The sequence below is a fragment of the Rattus norvegicus genome, chromosome 7 (genome assembly GCF_036323735.1).
Source record: "Rattus norvegicus strain BN/NHsdMcwi chromosome 7, GRCr8, whole genome shotgun sequence".
Taxonomy (NCBI): domain Eukaryota; kingdom Metazoa; phylum Chordata; class Mammalia; order Rodentia; family Muridae; genus Rattus; species Rattus norvegicus.
Genome location: NC_086025.1, coordinates 92,070,688 through 92,096,037, shown reverse-complemented (window position 1 = coordinate 92,096,037; position 25,350 = coordinate 92,070,688). Strand labels below are relative to the sequence as shown.

At 43.2% G+C, this 25,350-nt stretch overlaps 1 protein-coding gene across 1 annotated transcript in view; it reads right to left on the bottom strand.

Annotated features, from left to right (window-relative positions):
- The window catches only part of Fer1l6 (fer-1-like family member 6), a 155,444-nt gene that overhangs the window by 10,580 nt on the left and 119,514 nt on the right, over positions 1-25,350 (bottom strand). The window contains exons 31-40 of the mRNA XM_039080186.2: positions 23,833-23,964; positions 22,806-22,931; positions 19,479-19,606; positions 13,680-13,850; positions 11,918-12,078; positions 10,217-10,359; positions 8,696-8,784; positions 8,222-8,320; positions 5,502-5,743; positions 4,058-4,221 (exon numbers count right to left, since the gene is read on the bottom strand). Of these exons, the coding sequence (XP_038936114.2) occupies positions 4,058-4,221; positions 5,502-5,743; positions 8,222-8,320; positions 8,696-8,784; positions 10,217-10,359; positions 11,918-12,078; positions 13,680-13,850; positions 19,479-19,606; positions 22,806-22,931; positions 23,833-23,964 (1,455 nt within the window). The remainder of the gene's footprint in view (positions 1-4,057; positions 4,222-5,501; positions 5,744-8,221; positions 8,321-8,695; positions 8,785-10,216; positions 10,360-11,917; positions 12,079-13,679; positions 13,851-19,478; positions 19,607-22,805; positions 22,932-23,832; positions 23,965-25,350) is intronic.

The following is a 25,350-nucleotide window of genomic DNA, read 5'->3' as shown; positions in this document are numbered from 1 at the left end:
GAAGAAGTGCGGTTGGGGAGCCCCCACTCTACAGCTCAGCTTAGTCTGCAACTTACAATGTAGCCTGTTAGTTTCTGACTGGGAGCAGTCCTTCTGCCTCCGCTGCCCAAGTGCTGGGAGAAGAGGTTGAGCCATCATCCCCAATACTCTTCGTAATTTCAAAGCATGAGAGGACCCGTGCAGGGTTAGAATTGAGCCTGTGCTACAAAAACATCTCTGGGGCATCTTCTTCAGCCCTTGCACCTTAGAGACTCGGAAGCTGAGACTCAAGAGGCAGACGCTAACCCAACAGTGTTTTCCTTCACATGTTGCTCTTGGGTGACCCCCCTTCCTGTCACACTAGGAGAAAACTCCTGGTGGGTTGGTTTCCTGGGTTGTATGTTGGTTTGTTACAGAGCAAAGAGGGCAAGGGGAAGCTGGGGCCAACTTCCTTCTATAACCACAGTAGGACTTTCAGGATCTGACAGCGACACAGTGCGAGTTAAGAAGAAAGTTGTTTCACATTCTCCCTTTAAGTTACATAAGAGAAAATACAGGTTTAAAAAAAAAAACTGAATTCATGATAACATGCGAAGAAGTCTAGGCACAGTACACAGTATGCCTGGAGGGTCATGAGTTCAAGGCCAACCTGGTCCACATAGAGAAACCCTATCTACCATAAACAAAATATGTAATCTTGTAAATAGGATTTTCCTTTCTTTCTTTATCTTAGAGCATTTCCTTTAGAAGAGCTAAAATTATAAATACTTTCTCCTCTCTTTGAAATGTATATAAACACCTTTGAAAACTAAGTAGGCTTTATCCTTTAAAATGTGCAGGCCTGTCTTTGTCAAGGGCTTAGGAACTGCTTTTCTGCAAAGTAAACATCAAGAAAGTTAGCACCCTAGTCTGGGGCTTGCAATGTGCAAGTCCAGCTACCTGGGAGACAGGGAGACCAGCATGGACAATGTGGGGAGACTGGAGACCTTGTATATGTGTAAACAAATGAGAGAAAGAGGCCAGGGGTATGGGAAATATAAATAAATCTACTGCCACTTCTGAGTAGGAGGGTGAGAAAGTAAACTGGCCAAAGAGAAGCTTGGGTTCTTCGTGGGTAAAGCATGCTGGCATGGGAAAAGAAGAAGCAGGCTCACTGTGCGGTTACTTGGAGAGCTGGTACCCTTGACCAGACATGACTGTTTGAGGCTGCCTTTTGCAGAGGCTGTGGTTTGCTTTTCAAAGACTGGTGCTGCAGAGGTCAGAGACCGAAGAGGGAATTCAGGCTTCCACAGTCACGTGGGATCCTCCAATGTCAGTTTGCATATTCAGCCCTTCACGACCTATGAAGCTGTGACTGCCAACACTTGTCCCTTCCACAGACAGATCACACACTCCACAGTGGCAGCTGAAGGCTGCTTTTCTAGTCTGTCCTCCCAAGAGACAGGAAGCTCCTTAGGACGGAGGCTGCTTCCTCCTCAGCCGTTAAAGATACCTCTAGGAAAGCCCTGTCCCGATGACAATCCCTGTAACTGCCACAAGAACATGAATGTCTGATAGAGCCCCTAGATGACCTACACTCAAAAGAAGAAACCTCACAGTAAACAAAAACAAGCAACATTTAATTAACAGCTCCTAAACGTAACAAACAGCATTGATGACAGATTGCCAAAACCCATTATCAAAGTCAGTTCATTAGAAGTAGCATTTATAATGCTTTAAAGGATGATGAGAGAGGCTATATTTCTCCTCTGTTTTCTTGACCCCTTAGCAGTAAACATTATTGTTTATAGACTCAGATATTTAGATATTTAACACTCACTACCATGCCACAACACACAAATTCCGACATTCGTTGAATACTTGCAATGTTCCACACACAGATCCTGGGCCCTATCAATGTTACAGCAGCCTCGGGAGATACTTATGTTCACTCCCCCTGTTTTCTATAGGTAAGGACCCAGAGACTGAAGATGCCTGTGATTACATAGTGGGTTAATAATGGAGCCTGGCTCACATAAGAGTTGGCTTTGAACCCCCCTTTTGAACTCCCCTATAGCCAATTAGCAGCCCTTTCTCTTCCCTCCAGTCTCTGCCAGCCACCAAGCTGTTTTCCTGGATTGCTTATTTGTACATTTTGTGTAGGTTAAGTCAGATATCACGTGGTCTCTGTTCCTAGCTTCTTTCCCCTGGCATAATGTTTTCAAGGTCTGTCTGTGCTCAGTACTGCGCTTCTTCCCCACAGCTGAATGATAATCTTCACTTGAGCACTCGTATTGTTATTTATTTATTTATTTATTTATTTATTTATTTATTTTCACTCATCAGCTGATGGAGGCCAGGGTGTTTCCACTTTTATGACCAACACTGTCGTGACCTTTCACAATTCCATTTCTCAGAGTTTGCTGGGAGCCTCTATGCTGCTACGTCCAATAGATACACCCACATAATGTATCAGACACAGGCCCCATGGGTCTGGCCCTGCTGCCATCCTCTCACAGCATGGCATGTCCTGACGTAAGAATGACCTCACTTGGGATCTTGCTGTTCGAACTGTAGGCTCCTGGGCTTCCCCATATAACAAATAAGGATCTTCTATTTAGTAGCTTCCTGGGGGATTCTTATGAACATTGTACATTAAACTTCATTGATGGGGCCAAGAGACACTTAATGGTTTATCCCAAGTTCCGTGTGCAAGGTCCTGACCTGAGAGCACGTATTTAGATTCATAAAGCATTTTTCTTGTTATGGGAATTGTTCTGGTTTGAATGAGAAATGAATAGGCCCTGGCATTTGGGAACTTTGGACCTGCTGGTGATGCTGTTTAGGGAGACGGTACAGCCTTGGGGGAGGAAGTGTGTCAGTGGGGGTGGGCACCGAGAGTATATGGCCTTGCCGCACTTCTAGTTCACTCTCTGTTTCATGTTTGTGGTTGAGGATGGGATCTCCTAGCTTCCCACTCACAGTTGCCATGCCTACCGCTTGCTGTCATGCTTACCCCACCATGATGGACTCCTCTCCACCTGGAACTGTAAGCCTAAACACACTATTTCTACCAAAAGCTGCTTTTGGTCACGGTATTTTAACACAGCAGCAGTAAATGCTACCAAGAAAATCCCACTGGCCCTTTAAGAGTTCCATCTCTGGGTTTCTGTGTTAGCCTCTTTGTCTGGGATTGATTCTCTCCAGCCACAGTCTTACCTCCTATGTCCTGGCCCAGAACCAGCATAGAATTAGAGTGTAGATAGGCCTCAGTAATTCCTCCAGGGGCCTGGAAGACCACGGATGGCTGGTACCTCAGGTTTCTCACCAATATTATCAGGTCACAGGGAACTAAAACTAAGACTGGAAGAGAGAAGAAAACTTTCCAGAAAATATAAGAAGAGCATCCGATTTCCAGAGGGTTCCTTGCCTCACACCCACTGAATCCAGAGCAGAGAAAGGCTAGCAAGAGAGTCCTGCTGTCTGCCACTTCTGTACAACCTACTTGGCCACTTGTACAATCCGGTTATCCCTACAGAAGAGCAATGGGGTGAGGAGTTCAAAGAACGTTTAAAAGGAGCATCCTGCCCAGTCAGTATTTTTGAAAGATCAGGAACTCTAGCCATATGTGGTCCTGGGTAGAGTCTAATACCGACAAAACTCGCAAGGCAGAAGGAAGAGAAAAGTCTCTACCAGTTACCACCCTCTTCAGGAATTTGCAAAAGGAGAGGCTGACTTTACAATTGTGCCCTGTGTTTGGAGGTTAAGGAAGGAGAGGATTATACTCAGACTGTGCATTAGCCACGATTTTATGGATAATTTCAAGAAATATTTAAAAAATTAATCCCAGGGGGCATGAGTTCAGATGCAATGAGGGAATATTGCCCCAACAGAGATAGCTTATAAATCAGGCTGAAATAGGATTATTGATGCATTTATAAAGGTTTGGGACGTCTAGCTTCTGGGCAGGAACTTTGCTTTGAGAGCTCTAAAAAGTCACCTCAAAGCACTTAACTTGAAGCTTACGAAATGACTCACCTAGAGAGCACAGTGTCTCCGACGGCTGCCCAGCTCCCCTCCTACAGTAGCTGTCACTTACCGTGAGCTCTTTGCTCTTTGCAAAAGGCCACCAGCCACGCACGCGCTTTTGCTGGAATATGGAGATTTTGTTCTCTTCGCTTGCATTTTCAAACTTGGACAGGTCGCAGGCTTTCGCAGACTTGGCCGCCCGGGGGAAGCTGTTAAGGTTCATTTCCAGGGAGCCTGTGAAGAGACACGCCCCTGACGGTTACTGAGGACTTTCCAGTCTCCGTGGATCAGCACAGAATCACATACTCAGCGTGACATTGCGTGTGAGATGTGCCGACTACGAGTATGTGTAAATGGGATGGAGACGTGTACTGCCATAAAGAATTAATACCATGGTGGCAGGTGGAAGGCGGGGCAGTGCTACATGAAGCTTCAGGCTTCCATGCGGGATACTGTTACTATTGGGCACCTGCCTGGCTCTCCATTCCGTTCCCTGCATCTGGGTGATGGGCCACAGGTTTGTTGTACTTTAGTACTGATCTCCTCATAGGAGCCACCCCCACTCATCGTCTTGCATCCAGGGTCAACGTCCTTCCCCCTTCGCATCTATTCTTAGAACAGAAGTGAGCTTCCCAGTTCACTGCAATGTCGCTTCAGGTTAAGATACTGTCATAAAGGAGTCTTGCATTTCACATCAACAACTTTCCTATTATAAAAGAACATTTGTTAACGGCAAAACTCTAGCCCATGTACATCAGAAAAAAAAATTACTCTTACCAAACCGGCCATGGCTTTGTGTAGTGGCCCTAGCCTGCCTGCCCCTCCTTACTTTATGATATACAGTTATATAAAATATAAATTTTATTTATGAATATATTTATATAAATTTACGTACAATATAAATATTATGTTAAAGAAATGAGATCCCACATTCTTTTGCACTTAGCATATCCACCCCAACTTTCCAAACCACGGACTGTTCAATATCTTCACGGTTGCGAGACTACTGTTTACTGAGTGCCCTTATGTGTGAGGAGGTGGGGTCAGCTCTTTTCTCTAAAGACACGCTTTATTATTTTACTGTACGCATTTGTATGTGGTCCTGAATGTGTGCATGTGTCCCACAGTCATGTAGGCGCCCGTGCAGGGCATCGGAACCCTGGGACTGAGAGTCTCAGGTGGTTGCAAGCCTCCTGATTCTGGGAACCAAATCTAGGTCCTCTGCATGAGCAGCCCATGCCCTTAGCTACTGGGTAACCTCTTCAGCCCCTCTGGTTGGCATAATGCATTAGTAATGAACTCAAAAGTTTAACTGATAGAGCTAAGATCTAATGTATATCTAATGTCTGAGTGTATTGGGGGCCTACAGTATGCACAGACTACAGTTTACTTTGTCAGGTCCTCAGGAATAGCACTAAAATTATTGTCCTCGTAACACAATCACACTGAGCTCTCCCAAAGCTGCGGCGAGGTCCTTAACATGCACGCATGCTCGAGGAGGCCACATGGCTTACCCAGGAAGTCGTCTGAGGACAGCCTTTCAAAATCCCAGACCTGCAGCACCAGCACAGCCGGAGTCTTACATTCCATCTTCTCCAGGGAAAAGATGTTCTCCCGTTTGCTGATGACCATTTGCTTCTCGGCTGGCAGATACTGGAACGGAAACAGGAAGCGCCAGTTGAAGTTGCCTTCTCCAGTCAGGGAGTTGTAATGCACGTCTGTCTCCTGCCTGTCATCCTCCAAACCCTTGATCCACCTGCACAAAGATTGAGGAGATCCAAGCACTCAGAGCACGTCCTTCAGGCACTCGCAGAGTCAAGAGTGACTCGGCTAACTTCAGCGCGTCTGAGCCACAGCTTAGGTGATATTTCCCTTCGGTTCAGATGGAAATGTCCGTCTTCGTATGAAAGAGAAAAGCTGGGATCCAAACCAAGACTCGTCCTAAGGCAGGGCGCATGAGTGCCTTTGGCTGTTTATAGATGCTCTATGCAGTTAAGATAGAAAGTAGGAAATGAAGCTCGAGTCCCTGCCACCCTGGGAGTCCTCTTTGGTGGGGGTGGGGTCATCTGCACAGCAGAGTGTTAGAACGAGATTACATCGGAGCCTCTAAAATTGGGTGTTTGACCTGCTGTTGGGTCTGGGAATGGCTTCTCCTCTCTGATTCTGGGTTCTGACAGTGTAGTAGATTTGGGTCATTTGGGGTACAGGGGGCAGAGGCAGCAAGGGTATAGGTGGACCGCCCACAGCCACTGAGCTTGCAAGCCCTGACTCTACCTACTCGCAGTATAAAGAGTTGTGTAACCTCTCTGTGTCTTACATCTATCTGTAAAAATTGAAACTCGTTTTGGCTCCTGGCTCATAGGATTGCTCTAAGGAACTACATGGCCCATTTGTTAAAGACCTTGTGGACTCCAGATGATCTATGACATTGACATTTTTTCTTCTCAGTATATTCCATTGTTTTCCCTCTATGCTAAGAATAATGTAATATTTTCCCCTAGTATTTCATTCATGGTTAGTTGATCTGGAAAACAAAGATTTTTTTTTTTTAAATTCAAACTAATAGAGAATTCAAATAACTTTCTTTTTTAAAAAAGATTTATTTCTATTATTTTCTTCATGGGTGTGAATGTGTGTGCCTGCACCTGCGTGTGTGTGTGACAGTGCTCACTGGAAGCCAGAGGTGTTGAATTCCCTGGAGCTGAAGTCACAGGCACCTCTGGGCTTCCAGATGTGGGCGCTGGACTCAGGACTCTGGCAGAGCAGTGTGTGCTCTTAACTGCTGAGCCATCTCTTCAGGCCCCAAACCACCTGTGTTCTGAAAGCATTCATTTCTCATTCCTAGGGAAGATGAAACCCTTCCCTTCAGAAAGGGTGTGCCACATGGATTTAATGGCACATTTTGTGGGACACAGTGGCAGAGAGGAGTAGACACACTTACTGAGCTAAGGAAAGAGAAAGTGCCCTGGACTGTTAACAGCCGGGTGGAAGGACCATGAGAAGACCCTGAGAGTTGAGCAGCCAGGGTAGGTGGAGAACAGGAAGAACATGCTGCAGTCAAGGTTAAGAGAGACTGACTGCGAAAGGAGAGAGTAGCGGTGCTGGGTGATGCTTAGAGAACCAGAAGAGAAAGATTAATTAGAAGGATGAATCCGAGATGAGCCATTGGGATTAGCAACAGTAGACCTGGGTTTGTGCTGGCCCTGGGGATCAAGGCAACCCCAGGCAAAGGGTGAGAGGCATGAATATGGGGGGCTCTCTCTATACATATTAATGGCCAGGACTTGGAAGTTTCAACTCTTCTAGAAGCCTTCCATGAGTCATGATGAAATACCATTTTGCAGAACACCTTAATCTTTCCTGAATGTGATTCGAAAGCAATTTCAGATGATTTTAATTCTGTTCTCCAAGTATTATCCTGCCAATTTGATTACCCCTTCTTCATCATAATTCATTTATCTATTCCCATTGTGGAGAAAAAAAATTCTGAAGCACCGAGCATGCTTTGACTGCCAAAGTGCTTCTTGCTCAGGAAAGAGCAAGGGCTATCACTATAGGTTGCGATGAGTTTATATCTGAGTTCTATGTCCTCACCCTGACTGGCCCGAATGGAGGTAGGAATTGCAGTAGCTAATGATGAGGCCTAAATTCCAGCCTTTGCCTTAGCTTTACTTTTTTAAGATTTTTATTTATTTTATGTATATGAGTACACTGTCGCTGTCTTCAGACACACCAGAAGAAGACATTAGATTCCATTACAGATGGTTGTGAGTCACCATGTGGTTGCTGGGAATTGAACTCAGGACCTCTGGAAGAGTAGCCAGTGCTCTTAACCTCTAAGCCATCTCTCTGGTCCTTCCTTGACTTAGCATTATAATCTGTTGAACACATGCCTCTTTCCTCTATAACATGCATGCTGCTCTGCTTGCTTCCAATTGAAGGGCAGATACGCTTTGAAGGACACTTAAACAAACATCAAGTTATCCTATATTCAACTGAAAGATAACTATATAAGATTTACACACTGAAAATGTTTTCATAAAATAATTCTTAACAAAATAAATGAACAAGACAAATATTTTACATAGAAAGTGTTAGATAAACACTTATCTAACAAAGCAGGACACTTCCTTCCATGGAATGTGGGTGGTGGCTTCCACAAAGCATAGATTGGCTAGAGACTAAAAGAAGCGGGGAAGGAGAAAGGAAGAATGGAACTTGTGGGGAACCTTACCCTTTGACATAAATATCGCTTGATTTTTGACCCGTGAAGATATTTTCATCTTCTAAAATAACATCTTCAGTGTTCCAGATGGTCACCCTCAGCTCGTATCTAGGGTGAAGGAATGCACTGTTAGTGGACCACCTTGAAATGGGGTCAAAAGCATTGCCCTTTGTAAGCCTGACATCAGCACTCAAGGTTGGTCTGTCAGAACTAAGTGGCCCAACAGGAGATCTCAGACTTGCCGGAGTACGACTGGGTTAGAGTAGCTCGTGCTTCTATGGGGCCAGCACTTTTCATATGAGGAGCTTGAAACTCAAAAGCCACCAATTCAACCACCTCTGTCAAACAACTCACACACCCTCACCACTGGCCAGATGAAAAGTGAGGCACCATTGGCCAGAAGAGCATCTTCCAAGTCAAATGCTGCAATCCTTTATTCTGCTACCAAAGTGTCTTCCCCTCAACACGGGCAGATTTACTTACCCTTTGGGTTTCCTTGGTGAAATGTCAACAGGAGGTCCAAGCTGAGGTGTATCTTTCGGAAATATATCCACCCACATCTGTAGACGGCCCTTGTTGACAAAAGAAAGTTTCCTTCAGCTTTGAGAGACGGCAGGGCATGATAATTGACCATTCATTATTCTAAAATATCCCCTTATTAGAAATGGATGTTAGATGTGATTTGGTGTCTTTATACACAGGTAACCTATTTGTTAACAAAGGTAGAGTCTTCTCTGGCTCTTCTTCTCTTCCTTTCCTCCCTCCCTTCTCTCCTTCCTTCCTTGAGCTAGACTCTCAAGTAACCTATTCTGGCCTTGAACATATTATGTATGTGTAGCTGGCCTTGAACTCCTGATACAGCTGCTTCTACTTCCCAAATTCTGGAATTACAGAAACGTACCACCATGCCTTAGATAACACATTTTTACCAAGAGTTTACTGATGCATAAGTTAAGAGCTGGGGAGGGCCTAGAAAATATATATTGGGCCTCTCCTATGTAGTAGACATGGCACCATGCAGTCAATAATACAGTCTCAAGAATTTTTCCGTATCAGTTAAGCTTCAAAGGACTTTGTTAATCCAAATAGTTAAGATGGAAATACGAAACCAACAGTGACTTCAGAGCATAGTTTTTTTAACTCTGACGATACTAACATTATTGTTAGGTCTCTCTCTCTCTCTCTCTCTCTCTCTCTCTCTCTCTCTCTCTCTCTCTTTCTCTCTCTCTCTCTCAGAGGCTATCCTGTGCACTGTAGAATGTTTAGTTTAGCAGCATCTACAACATCTACCCACTGGCTACTAACAGCTCCTCACCTACTTCTAAGACCACAAACTGTCTCCAGGCTGTGTTCCCTGGGAAGAAGCTCAAAACCATCCTTGGATAGAATCACTACTGTAAGGCACACAGGATCAGCTTTTAGGGACAAGGACACTTGTTGTAGATGAACACTCCACTTTAGGCCAGACCTCTCCTGCCCATTACTGCATCCACCTTGGCAGGCATGAAGGTGTTTTAAAGAGACACTTTTATCTCTTTCTTTAACTGTAAAACTAGTGACATAATGGCTCCCAAGAAAGTGGAATTTACTCAGGAATTTCATGTGTGAGGTGAAGAAGGATGACACCTGGTACTAGCTCATCCTGCAAAAAAAGAGACACCATATAGTTTGACAATTTTCCAGATAACCTAGAAGGAGAGACTGGAGCAAAGTCAACAATAGACCACTGATGGGTGGGAGCATCTCTTGAACAGTCCTGCCTAGGTAAGTGTGTAGACCTCTTGAACTCTACTAAACCTAAATGTCATGCCAGGGTCTTTAAAATCAACTTGGGGGTTCAATGGACCCTTTTATCTTCTTCTCAATATGGACACAGGTAATAAATCATTCTTTGCTTTTCACCATGACTTTGTGTGATTTGCCTGCTGCAGATGAGTCACCAACCCTGACTTCTTAAGGCTGCCAAGATCCAGGCTCTGCCCTTAACAACACTGGTAACAGTACCTGCTCCATTCCTGGCTTATCCTTGTGGTACAGTGGCCTTGTTTCTATGTGCTCAGGAACCAGCCTACACCCGACCTCAGGAATGTCCTCCCAAGAGTGTAACACCTTGAGGGCCAAGTGTTCATAAGACTCCACCATTTCCTCTGCAGGGAGTAAAGACGAGGGGAAAGGCTTGTTAGAAGCAAAGGGTGGGGCTGTGGATGCCATCTTAAGCACTTCCCTTTACCATGCATCCTAAAGACACTAGGACATAATAGGAATAAAAGAAAATAAAAAATAGAAAGAACTAGAGGTGGCATTGTAGCAAAGAAAAAGAGACTGAATGTAGAGAGAGAGACATCAATCATGCCCTGGAGAATGGGGGAGTTTTCCTCTCTCTCTCTCTCTCTCTCTCTCTCTCTCTCTCTCTCTCTCTCTCTCTCTCTCTCTCACTTTCTCTCTCTACCAGATTCCTGGAGATCCCACAACAAACGGATGCCAGACACTAAAGAGAATGTTTGTTCACACCATGGTGTAAGGGCCTAGGAATCAGGGTGGCCTTTAGTAAAATGGTGGCATTAAGAGTGGTTGTAGATGTCTTCTCTTTGCCTGGGATCTCCCAACTATAAACACCCATACTTCATTCTACCAAAGGAGGTGACTCTTGGCTTAAAAGATAAAAGCAATAATAAAAAGCACAGATGGAAGGAATATCACAAAGAAGACAAAATTGTTGATAGAATAAAATCTTCTTGACAAAGCTTATAGTGATGATAACTATAAGATATAAGGTGATATAAGATATAAGGCATAAGATAATCAAACCTGACTTTATAGAAAGGGACCACAGAAACAACCACCAGGTGGTATTAATTATATCAGCAGGAGTTTATAGAGTCAGATAATCAATGAATAAAACCTTTGTTATAAAGTTTAATACCCTAGGAGCTGGCATTATGAACATAATTTCAGGTTTGTAGAGTGCAAAACTAGTAACTTTTTAATCATTGTTTAGTCAAGTGTATAGTTTTGACCAAATAATTATATCACCATTAAAGTATATTGTGAATAGAAAGTTTTTTTAAAGGAAGTCCATATCAATTTATTATCAAAGACTGTCTAAACAGCAGTAACTATGTGCTAGAATCCTCTGAATGTTCTTGAATCCAAAACAAAGAAGTAAAAAATGGAAGTCTATAACGTTGAATCAGGTTTGATATCACCTCCATTTGACTGTAGTAAAAGCATGGCAGCTTTGGAGAGAGGCAGTAACTGCTCAGATGTGGTGGCACCAGAATTGTGCTGTGTCATTAAAAATGCCTTGTGTCCCCTCCTCCCACATTTATGGAAACTTCTTTGGGATCTGCAGGGTGTGTGCTGTGATACTTGTGGGACAATATCCCTCTTTTGGTGCTACAATAAGATAGTTTGGTACAGCCCTTGCAGGATGATGGGTTGCACCTACTGTTTAAGGCTATATAGCGTTCCCTGAGAGCTCTCTGGCTTGGCACATTTGCAAGTTCTTAATAACACACACACGAAGACCGAAAGGAAACAGACCAGGATGCAGTGGAGTTACCCGAACCTTGTGATTGTGAGTGCTTGCCATTAGCCTACTTGATTTTCTGTCTTTTCCATTTGTAATTAGATGACCCACTGTCCCCAAGCCTCGGCCTTTTTAAAAGAAGAGCTACATCGGCAGAGCCATGTGCTGGGAGTTACCAGAGTCGGCTTCAGTGAAGACCGTTTTCCCAGAGAAGACCTTCTTTCCAATCTGTATCTTCCCGGGGCGAAAGTGTGGTCCGTCCAGCATGTTGTCTTTGCAGAGCTTGGTTAGGATTTCCGTGGGTTTGGCCGTGTCCCTCCAGGCATTGTACCCTTCTCTGAGAAGAGGAGGAAGGCAGAGGAAGTGAGTCTGGCTGCACTCTAGGGGACACCTTTAGAGGACCCCAGTAAAAGCTCTTGTCAGATGTGGCTTGTGTAGTGTCCCTCAGTGATACACCTGGGCTAGTGTGTTTGGCTTTGTTTCTTTTTCTTCTCTTTCGAGCCAAGGACCTTTGCAGAAGCGCATCTTGCATGTAAGAAAGGACTTGCAGGCAGCTTGACATAAAGATAGTTTGCAGGAAATCTTGATTTATTTAAAGTGATACACTCTTCTTTATAAAAGAACATTGAATTGAAATTCATATAATGAAATTTATCATTTTGAAGTTGACTGGTTCTGTGGTATTATATATGGTCCTAGTATCACGCAGTCACTCTATCTGCCTAGTTATAAAAAGTTGCTGACACCCTGAAAGGAGAACCTGCATCCAAACTACATTTACTCTTTGTTCCCATTCCCCAGTACTATCCCCCTACCAACCCCTACGCCACACACAATTTATCATATAGACTCACGTTTTTCTAATAAGTGACCTTCCTGGGTCTCCCCAACACTTTCAATCCCCTAAGCTATTTTGGAAGAAGTGAATCACTGGACACAGGGGCAGGCCCTGGTTTTCACCCACTCCCTGCTTCCTGTGCTCCCACAATAGGAATTATACGATCACATGTCCTACACATCAAGAAGGCAATTGTTTCTACCACTTTATAGCACGTTCCTATGATTGAATACTGTGTGGGCCCAGAACATTGAAGACTGCAAGCAATATTAAATGACAGCTATAACACACCTAAGCTACAAAGTAAGAACAATAAACAAATTGTAAAGCATGTAATCCAATTGGAAGAGAATAGTATAGGAAAAGGAAATAAGCAAAAATGTACACAAATATTTAATTTTGTCAATAAATTATGCAAAATAGTGAATTGTGCAAATTATTTGATTTGTAGGGGTAAGTTATGTAAATTATTTTCCATTGAGGAAAAATGGTTTTTGACTCACACAATGGAACTTCAATGAATGTCTCAAGTTCCCTGGTTCTAATTTGTAAGATTTTGTTAAAAAAAAATATAGTCAGATACAACACACTTAAAAAGAAAAATCAAGCTGGTAGCCTACATTTTAAAATAAAGTCGATTTGCAAGCTTTTGTAAAGAATGATTTAAATCTACTCTTCCTTCACTTATAAAGCAAGTTTTAGAGAACTGGTAGGAAATTGCATGCAAACTCTTAAAACAGCAGGTTCTGAGTACATACAGCTGCTGTTTACACAGTTCTGACCTACTGACCATGTTAGTGATGTTTACATCGTATTGACCAGTCTTCATCTAGTACCATCCCCCTGGGAATCCTGAACACCAGGCACAGGGGAATGCACAAACACACCACAGCCTGACTCAGCTTTTGAAGAACTGGCCCTGAGTTTTAAATCAAAGCTGCTTTCTCAGCCTCGCTGGCCCTCAAGAGCACGGAATAGCCTCTTCAAACTAGCTCTGCAGATATGATCTGCTAACCTCGAGATAAGCACATGCTCAACCCAGATCTCCACAAAGCTGTGCTCCCGAGACACCAACAGCGTCCCCACAGATGAAAACTTACATCTCATACTGGCTCTGCAAGCCACAGATGGCTCTGTGTTTGCTGTAGAAACGGTTCTCCAGGTCAATCTTGGTCTCCCCAATGAGGTCATCTGACCCGATCATGTCATGGTCATAAATGAGGACGGAGAGCAGGGACTCCTTTGGGAAAGTGGCCTGGATCTCAAATGACCTGAATCCAAGCAGAGTGCCGGGAATTAAAAATGTCTGGCACCATGGAACTCCACCAGGTTCCTTCTGGTTAGTACTTCGTGGTCCACCTTGTGGATGCACTGACTGGATTGACATTTCAGTTAGCACTGACAGGTATCTGTGTACTTTATTCTCCAGGTACAATCAACTTCTGATTTCGTTATCAAATTTTTATAGACAATGATTTGCCCTTTCATAGGTCATATCTTAGGGCTCTTGGCCTGATTTTCAGTGTGATTTCAGACCTGAACCCTGTGTCTGTTAAACATTGTGCATCTTACTTAATCTCTTCCACCCTCCATGTATGAAAATGAGAACAAATAGGACCTTTTTTTAAAATAACATGGTGGGGCAGTTGATCATATAAAACACACATCCATCTTCCAGGTTTTCAGCTCATACACAGTGAGAATACCATTGTTCATTCCTGTTACTGCTTTGTTGCGAAACACTAGCTGGAGTTTTCAAAGAGAAAACCTCATTGATGGAACCAAAGAATTGCAGGGCTGTAATGCTGTCTCTACGAGGCTGAGCCCCCGTGAGAACAGAATCATTCTGACTTCCACACCACTAGAGCCTGCACTTGGCTGTCGGGGAATATATATTTAGTAGCTATTTCTTTGAACTACAAAACACATCAGAAATCTATATCCAGTACCTCTATCTTGTGGATAAGGAAACCAAAAATCTTGAGAACGTAAGTGAAGAATCATGAATCAAGCCTCCCTGGATTACTCGGTGGGATCCTAAGACTAGTATAGTCACAAGTAACCCTTCCCAGTGAGAAAAAATGTCAGTTTATAGCACCAGTGATTATAGCTGATGGAGCAGGCTCTAAAAGGTCCTACATGGGGCTCACAGGGGAGAAATCCATGGCTCCTTCATCTGTCAAGCATGGTGATTCTTTTCTTGGCTTCAGTATTGGTGGTGCCTTTCTTAGCGTCACTATTTGGATTCTAGGCTCTAGTGGCTATTCTAGGGGTTTGTTGGAAGGAAGCACCCAACATCCATCCCTGGACTTTGCTATCATTGTGTTAGTTACCCAGGATGGACTTAATAATGGCTTCACTGTCCATGGCAATAATGACAGAGGACATGATGGCTCTGGCCCTTCTCATCAAGCTGTGCTCAAATGAATGCTGTCTGAATTTTACTGGAGCTGCCATTCAAAGAGTTTGTAGAACCCCAGTACAAAGGTTGGATTCTTGGTTGCCCTGGAAACTCCTAGACTTACATCAGGTCATACATATGTCAGTAATAATATCATTAGAATGCTACTAGCGTTCATTGCTTGAGTAAAGATCATTAAATGAGCAAAACCTGAGGTAGTGAAAGTATTTGAAGGCTCAAATATTTGAAGTATTTGAAGAAGTTTCAAAGTCAAGATGGCTCCTTTGTTCATCCATTCATCTCCTAACTTATTCTTCTGACATTTATCACACGGTCACTGTGGGACAGGTTTAAGAGTAGAATAATTTCCAATGGGTGAGGAATACAAGAAGTTGGCAGAAGAAGATGACAGGAGCCAAGATCAAGTCATGGGCAAAGTGTTGTGAGCTGGGGGGAAAGGAGCATAACGGGAAGTCTCATCACCCCAGGGAATAGACTGCAGATAGCTCTCCTGGCTCTAGACTTGTGGAGCTCAGACTTGCCCCTCCCTTGTCTTCATGGAACTTGCCACAGTGTCATAATCCCTGATTCATTTTTCTCTCATTAGTCATAGGATCCCTAAAAGGCACTGACTGTGGAGCATCTGACATGAGATGGATTCTCCGTAACCATGAGGGAACCAATCAAAGTAGGCAGATGTCACAGCGAGGACCCATGCTTGCAGAGATGAGCTTTTTGGTATTCCATGTTTGAGAGCAGTGAGGAAGTGCCAAAGACTGTGGTCATTCTCCACATTATAATGGTGCAGAGTGGCAGAGCCCCATCAGATCTCATCATCAAATGGAGGAAGCTTTGTCTATGCACCTATTCAATCTCTCCCTCGTTCTATCACAATAAAACAGTTATTCAGCACTTATTGAGGGCCAGGCCCTATCCACAGTGCCAAGGGAAGTGTTATTGGGCACATGAGTCTGTGTACAGACAGATGTGACCTTCTAGCAGAGGGAAGAGGATGGCCAGTGAACACATAAACTAGTAAACCCATGCCAGAAGCTATGAAGGAGGAAAGGAGGTAGCCAACAGAGCCAGGGTATTAGTGCAAACGACTGTGACATCCTCACATGAACATCCTTGCAGTGATCCTCGGGAGGGATCCCTAAGCCCCAGGTTAAACACTCAGCCTGCTGGAACACAGTAATTTTGAGTTAGGAACTTGTGACCTGGCGAAACAATATACACCCCACCAACCATCTACACCTAGGGAGATCAGGGAAGAAGCAGATTCCAGCCCACTAGACTCCTGATTTCCAGGCTGAGAAAGAAAGTCTAATTCACAGCTGGGGAGCCGTAATGACAAAATGGGAGCAGCAGCTCCATAAGTGGCAGACAGCAGTAAATGTCACCTCCGGATCAGAAAAACAGGGGTACACGTCCGTAGAACTGTCACTTTAGCTGTTCCCATTAACCCAGACTGGTTTATGACCTCATTTCCTCAGCAGCAATAAAAATTTATGAAACGATGCTCATCAAATGCCATGGTGTCCAAAGCCAATACAAATGGAGACATGAATTTACTTGAGTCTGGAGACGATCTCCTCCCGTGCTCATGTACTTAAGATGTTGCTAGTCCCTGCACCCAAATCCTGTGGGGAAGAAAGCTGAACACCCAGAAGTGCAGACCACCCTGGAAAGACTGCCACTTCTGCTCACCGCTGCCCACATCCCTGGTCAAGGGGAAACTGCATAGTGCCTCTGGACACAGGAATATAGGAACAGTCAGATGCTGGTACCAGTGGTTCTGGTTTCGGGATGGGGAAAATTTCCTGAACAAAACACCAATGGCTTATGCTGTAAGATCAAGAATTGACAAATGGGATCTCATAAAACTGCAAAGCTTTTGTAAGGCAAAGGACACTGTGGTTAGGACAAAATGGCAACTAACAGATTGGGAAAAGATCTTTACCAATCCTACATCTGATAGAGGATTAATATCCAAAATATACAAAGATCTCAAGAAGTTAGACTCCAGAGAACAAAATAACCCTATTAAAAATGGGGTACAGAGCTAAACAAAACATTCTCAGCTGAGGAATATTGAATGGCCAAGAAGCACCTAAAGAAATGTTCAACATCCTTAGACATCAGGGAAATGCAAATCAAAACAACCCTGAGATTCCACCTCACACCAGTCAGAATGGCTAAGATAAAAAACTCAGGTGACAGCAGATGGTGGTGAGAATGTGGAGAAAGAGGAACACTTCTCCATTGTTGGTGGGATTGCAAACTGGTACAACCACTCTGAAAATCTGAGGTTCCTCAGAAAATTGGACATTCCACTACCTGAGGACCCAGCTATATCTCTCCTGGGCATATACCCAAAATATGCTCCAACATACAACAAAGACACATTCTCCACTATGTTCATGTCAGTCTTATGTATAATAGCCAGAAGCTGGAAAGAACCCAAATGCCCTTCAACAGAGGAATGGATTCAAAGAATGTGGTACATCTACACAATGGAATACTACTCAGCTATCAAAAACAACGACTTCATGAAATTCATAGGCAAATGGAATGAACTAGAAAATATCATCCTGAGTGAGGTAACCTAACCACAGAAAATCACACTTGGTGTGTACTCACTGATAGGTCGATATTAGCTCTAAAGTTCAAATTACCCAAGATGCAATCCACAGACCACAGGAAGCTCAAGAAGAAGGATGACCAAGATGCAGATGCTCCCACTCCTTCTTAAAAGGGGGAACAAAAATATCCATAGGAGGGAATATGGAGGCAAAGTTTAGAGCAGAGACTGAAGGAACAGCCATTCAGAGCCTGCCACACACGTGGTCCATATATATATCCACCAAAACTAGATAAGATTGATGAAGCTAAAAAGTGCATGCTGAAATAGACCCGATATAGATCTCTCCTGAGAGACACAACCAGAGCATGTCAAATACAGAGGTGAATGCTAGCAGCAAACCACTGAACTGAGAACAGGACCCCCTTTGTGGGAATTAGAGGAAGTATTGAAAGAGCTGAAGGGGCTTGCAACCCCATAAGAACAATAATTCCAACCAACCAGAGCTTCCAAGGACTAAACCACTACCCAAAGGCTATACATGGTCTGACCCATTACTCCAACTGCATATGTAGCAGAGAATAGCCTTGTTGGGGCACCAGTTGAAGGGGAAGCCCTTGGTCCTGCCAAAGTTGGACCCCCAGTGTAGGGGATTGTCAGGGGAGGGGGTAAGGGAGGTGGATGTGGGGGAACACCCTTATGGGTGAGGGTGAGAGGATGGGGGTTTATGGACAGGAAACTGGGAAAGAGAATTACATTTGAAATGTAAATAAAGAAATATATCCAATAAAAAATTAATAAAAAAAGATGTTAAAGTCACCAAGGAGGAGGGAAAGGTAGAACATGTCTGTTGGACACTGTGTTATTGGAGTTTCACACGTTCTTTCAAAGGAGCCTAGAGACAGGTGTCACTACTGCTTTACAGATGAGGAACACTGCAGTCAGGGAGGCAAAGCCAGCTGCATGACAGTACAGTCTGTACATGATAACACCCAGTTCCAGTGTAGCCAGAGCACAAACTCAAGCAGGAGCCATGTCTGGTATGCTGTTAGAAGGTATGGCTAGAGTGATGGCTCAGTGGCTAAGAGCACATGAGTTTGGTTCCCAGCACCCAGGTAGTAGTTCATAACCACACATAACTCCAGTTCCAAGGAGCCAATGCCATGGGCACTGTACACATATACATGCAGGGAAAACATACACACACATGAATAAAATAAATAAATCTTTTTAAAGATGTTGCTATCTACCAGAAAATTCCTGAGTTTGGTTCTACAGTGTACACACACACACACACACACACACACACACACACACACACACACACACACACACACAGTGTATTTTAACATCGTGCAGGGAAACAAAATACCACTGGAGGCTCTCAGTTCAACATTTAGAATTACTGCAATTAGGTGAAAAAAGTGATATTGTGCTAAAACTTTCTCCAGTAGGAGACCAAAAATCAAACATCTGGCCCAGTGCCCACTATTTTTGAGTTGTGTGAATTTGAATACATTTCTTAACTTCTTTGTATCTTAGATGTCTTGATTACAAGAGGAAAGCTCTCATATAGTATTAGTGGGATCCATGACCCTCTAAGGTACTTTTAAGTTTAAAACTTATGTGTTATAAAACCACATGCCTGAAGATCACAATGTCAGGTCCTAGATAGGAAACCATCTACATTTTTGCATGAATAAACATTTGTTATCAAGGATACAAGTTAGTGTTTAATCTTCAGCTATTGTTTTATCTAAGATATCCACACCTCTCCCTACACACACACATACACACACACACACACACACACACACACACACACACACACACACACAATTTCCATCCACCTCCAGGAAGGCAGCAGCAGCCAATGCAGAAAGAACAATACAACCCAAGTGGGATGGCACTGACCTTCCAAACACTGGATTCAGTTGTTTGGGGATGTATTTGTCCCGGTCTTTGATTTCTGTTTGGCCAAGCCTGAGCACAATGTAGGGGTCTGATTTGCCATCTGGATCAGCTGGGCTAAGATTAAATGCCTGGGGAAGAAGAAAAAGAAAATTGTTCTGACCCAGTGGGCTCCATCATGGTGCACATGGGGACACTTGGGTTCTGTCTGGAGATGTCCTGTGCTCCGGTGTTCTAACTCCTGAGCTTTGGGATGTTGAAAAGCTCTTTAGATTTTAGAGTGCTACTAGCTCTCTAGATTTTAGAGGAACCACTGCTTTAGAATGCCAGTTTTGCCTTAAGAAGAGCAGTTATTGATGTCTGCCTTTCTATTCTGTCATCTACCCAGAGGAAACCAGTCCTTGGAACATGGCAGCGAGGAACATGCTGGAGAAGGAGGCAGAAGATATGAGCCCATGTTCTAATGTTTAGTTTTGTCATCTTGGCCAAGTCATGTTGTTTCTGGATCTATCTGTAAAACCATGGTGTGATGGTTTGTATATGCTCGGCCCAGGAGGTGGCACTATTAGAGAGTGTGGTCCTGTTGGAGTAGGTGTGTCACTGTGGGTGTGGACTTTGTCCTAGCATCCTGGAAGCGAGTATTCTGCTAGCAGCCTTCAGATGAAGATGTTGAACTCTCAGCTCCTCCTGCACCATGCCTGCCTGGATGCTTTTGCCTTGATGATAATGGACTGTATCTCTGAACCTGTAAGCCAGGCCCAATTATAAATGTTGTCTTTATAAGACTTGCCTTGGTCATGGTGTCTGTTCACAGCAGTAAAACCCTAACTAAGATACATGGGGTGGACCTAAAGACCCTGTCCAGCACCAGTGGTTTCTGAAGCCATGTTCCCATGAATCTTGCCTTTAACCCTAGCTCTCTGAGTGATGATGCATTTCTGATCATGAAGCCTGATTCCAGACTGGCTGGACCTTAAGCTGTCAAAAGTGAACTTGGTGTGTGGAAAGGCCATGGTAGGAAGCCAGTAAGATGTGGCATCAAACAGATGGAGAAACTTGGCAGTGAAGAAAGCTGAGAAACAGCCCAGTACTCAGTACCATCTCCCTCGGACCAAACAGGATAAGTAGATCCAGCTACATGGATAAGAGCAAGAATGTTCTCTAGGGATTGCTTACTAGCCAAAACTTGTAAACAGGCTACATGCCGAAGCGCAATCCAAATCCGTGACTCCTTTACCTCAGTGAACTCTAAAACAACATGCACACTTTGCTGTTCCATTGTTTATTTTTTATACTTTTATATTTCCTAGTTCTTATACCACTTGGATCTGTCATGTGATCTCCATGAAAATGAGAGTGCTGTTCTATTCATTACTTTATTCAAGGATATTGTCATGAATGGGGTCTTAATATTTCTTGTGTGAACAAGTGATGTTATATCCACTCAAGAAAGCATCAAACGGCCACTAAAAGAAATAAAGCAACGTGCTGATCTGGCAAAGTGTCTGCGCTACCTTGTTAAGGAAGAGGAACACAGTAAAGAACTTTGACTTCTTTCTATAACATTTTTTACAATCTTTTAGTGCTTATTAAATTATTTTAAAACCAGTGCATTATATAACACATTATGTATTAATAAATGATAGAAAAGCACACATAATCACCACTACTAAAAAGGTACACACCAAACACTGGCTCTCCATCCTGCAGGGACTTCCTTGCTACTGAAACATGGGACTGTCACCCTCTTATTCTGTTCATTCAAGGGCGCTATGTCCTTAAACTGCAGCCCAGGGCAGCCCTCTTCCATGCTGCCCACCCCTGTTCTAGGCAGGAACCTTGTCCACAGTTGCCCTGGCCTTTGTGTAGAGAGCTCCAGACGACAGAACTGTGGTAAGGGTTGATTCATGGCTCTGTAATTCAGTGAAAGAAAACCATGGGGGTTGGGAAGCAGAGATGGTGCTGAGGATTTAGCAGCTCAACACATTTGTTTGCTTCCAGAATTCTCTGAGCCTCTAGTGCGCATGAGCTTTGAGAACCTCCAGAGTTAGAGAAGAATCAATTATTGGACACAATATTTCTCAGATTTATATGAACATGTACTCTGTTTCCTGAGGAGTGTATATTAATTGTCTCCCAGGACACCAGGATCTTCCTGAATAACATTTTGAAAAGGCTATTGTGAGCATCCTGTAGGTAGGCGTTTATTATAGACTACCCAGCATTGTCTGCGTTTTCTCATAAGTATCACCACCCTCCCAGATGGCTTGCTTTTTTGAGGACAAAGACTCCATCACAACACCCCTGCCACATTACAGTGTGATGGTACGTGGGAGAGAGAGGACACCCAAGAAGTACATGATAAAAGGATAATTTGTTTTCTCTTCTCATTAATCTTTTAATTCTTGAGATGGTCTCACCATGTGCTTGGCTGGCCTGGAAGCTTCCTGGGTGCTGGAATGAAAGGCCTGTGCCATCACACCTGGCAATTAGCTTTCCTTTTATACTTTGTTAATGTTCCTTACAAGGGATATAAGCAACATGAATCGAGGTAGCATTGAATAAGAATACTACAAAGACAGTCACAGAATCCAAATCTAAGCAATGAGTTTAAGACAAAACCATGACCCATGAGGATTTGTACAATTGAATGTTATGTTTGGTTTTCCACCATCCCAATGAGTCAAAAAGTTGTAATTAACATTTTTCTTGACTCGTCATCAAAAAGCCTGGAGAACATAATGTTTTGAGTTGGTTTTTTTAGTGCACTAAAAATGAAACTTCTGACTGCAGTAGTGTAGCAGTAAAGCCACAGGGAGAATTCACCACAGTAACTGCCCGGTTGGGTCCAGAGTGCCTTTCTCAGCTCCTCCCACTGTCTTCCCTGTGAGTATTCTACTTTTGCCTTTGGTTTCCTTTCCCACTAGCAGGTAACCTAACACAGGTAAAGCTTAACAGACTGATCTGGACGCCTCCTAAATGCCTATGTTGAAACTCAAGTGTATTGGACCTACGGCTGGCTATAGGCAGGTGACTAAAACTAATAATGTCACAAGAGTGGAGCTGTAAATTTCAGAAGCTGCTCTTTCTCCCTCACATTCACATCCCCAGAGGAATGGCCATGTGAGGACAGACATACAAGGCAGCAGAATAGACTCCACAAGACACTAACCTTTTTTTTTTGCCATGATTACTAGAACCTCAATCATGACTTACAGCCCCCAGAACTTAGATAAAAAACATTTCAGTTATTTAAACCCACTTATGGTATTTTGTTTCAGCACCATGGCTAGGCTAATTCACCGAGTAGATCAAAGGAGGATGGCTCACCGCAACAATGTACACACGGATCAGTACTTGAATGGGATGATTGGGTGGAATTCCTTGCTGGATTCTCAGCTGGCCACTGTCCTCTGAGGCAGAATCCTCTGGGCTTTTGTAGATGCAGAAAGAGCCCTGGTACCATAGAACACAAGCCAGAAAACAGAATAGTCATATGACCTATAAGAAACCATAGTGGGTGGGCCCAGTGGTAGAAAAATGAACACAGCCCAAGTGACTAAAGGGCATGGACTAGTGTTGTCCTTTGTCAGGGCTGTGTCTTTGGGCAAAGTATACAAGTTGCTTACTTCAGCACTTATTCATGGCACACTAGTGGATCGGGTCAGTATGTTAATGCCCTCACTACAGGGCATCCCACGAGGAGTGTGACAATGGGATTTGAGTGTTTTTTATACATGGAATGCTGTGCCAGGTCTCCCTATTTTCTCTGTCTGTCCTGAGTACAGTATTCCTCCTTCCAGACACAGTAATGAAGCTTTGGGAGACGAAGTATATTGCTCAAGGTCATGCAACTAACTACTATAACAAACAAGATTTAAATCCAGGTTGGTGAACTGGGTTACTTGGTATATTTCAGCATGCCGTCTAGCACCTTAAAAGCCCAGCATGCAGAAGTGAACTCTATATATTAGTGACTGCTTTGTGACACTGAAACCCCAAGTCTGCAAGAAAAGGGTATGGGTTGTTTGATTTATCTTAGTTTTTCAACTGGCAAATCTGCATGGATCACATATTTAATGTGTTATGGTTGAGACCGCAATGAAAAAGGTAGTAGTCCTTATGGGTAGTGACTATGTCTTCATATATATTACATAGAGTGAGTTTAACCCATTGACCACAAATCAAAAATATCTTCAAAGACAGGCCGGGCCTTGCAGGGTTTCAGAGAAGTTTCAGGGTAGGCATTGAGGGTCATCTCTGCCACACACACATCCCACATCACAACCCCATTATTAGAATTGAGTCATGGCTGACATTTATGGACACAAAGAGCAGAATCCACATGGGAACATGCCTTGAACTTTCCTATGACCCGGTCTCCGTCCAGACTGTGATCATCTTCTGTTGATTTGCCTCTGAAGAGTTCAAAGGTCTTCACCCAGTCTTCAAAATTGTTGAATTCACTTTCAAGATCACCATCGTAAATCTTTAGAGAAAAGTAAGATTATACTAAGATGAAGGGAGGTTAATTACTCCATCACCTTTAAACTCATTCTCACTCAGTTTGAAAACAGACACAAATATAGTCAAATTCTTCACCAGGATATAATAAGAATGGCATTGGGTTCAATTCCCAGTAGAATCCCTGTTCCCATTAGAAAACTCACAAGGACAGCCTTTATTGTCTATATTCCTATCAGCAACCTTCTCTTCTGAGGTTCACCAGAACCATCCATTTCTGTTTTCTGTTAGCATGAAGTGAATAGCTCCCCTCTACCACACGCTCCTGACACCATGGGGTTCTATCCAAACACATGGGCTGAGCGATCATGGTCTGAATCATCTGAAACCATGAGCCAAAAGAAACCCTTGCCCCAAGTTGCTCTCTTAGGTATCAGATCAGAGCTATGCACAAAGAACCAGTACAAAGGGTTAGTGTTGGTTTAATGAGAAAGACCCAGGATGCCCAAAAACTGGCATTGAAATACGCCTCAGGGAAAAGGTAAGAGGCTACCATTGATTTATCCTTAACAGTATAGGGGAAATATTGGGCTTAGTACTCCTAAAGCTAACTATTATGAATTTCATAAAGTCCTCTGCATAAACATTGAATTCCAAGAAGAATAGCCATCTGAACACAAAAAGAATTATTTATTTTGATGTGTATGAATGTTCTGTGCACTGTATGTATGTGCACTATGTGTATACATAATTCATGTGGAAGCCAGAAGAAAGTGTCAGAACCCCTAGAGTTGAAGTGACAGATAGCTGTGAGCTTCCAAGTAGGTTTTGGAAAGCAAACCCAGATCATCTACAAGAGCAGCAAGTGCTCTTAACCACAAAGCTGGCTTTCCAGCACACAAAACATTTTCAAATACATAAGCATAAACACAACAACTGTTTTTATGCTTAATTGATGTTATTAGCCATTAAATATAGACTCTAGTACTTTGAGGAAGTTGAAATCACTAATATTCATTAATTCATAACATACTGAAAATTGCAAAGTGTTTACATTCATTATAATACATGCAGATATGAATTTTCCAAGTGGGAAAAGATATATAGACTTTAGAAATGCAAAGTAGAATTAAATTTGAGGTTTAGAAATATAATTAAAATATGTATTCAAATTTCCTGTCAAAAGTACCCAACTTGATTATCTGCATATGTCATTGGTATAATTCAAATTTTCACAGCCATTACATATGCCTCTAGCTAATACCCTCTTCACTAATGTGGATTGGTCTGATGGAGCTGACTTTAGCTGGAGCTCCTGCTATTTTGAGTATGTACATGCCACATGATGATGTCAAGCTCCCAGAGGAGTTGAACACTGTAAATTACCTCCCAGGTTGAAGCTAACCAATGG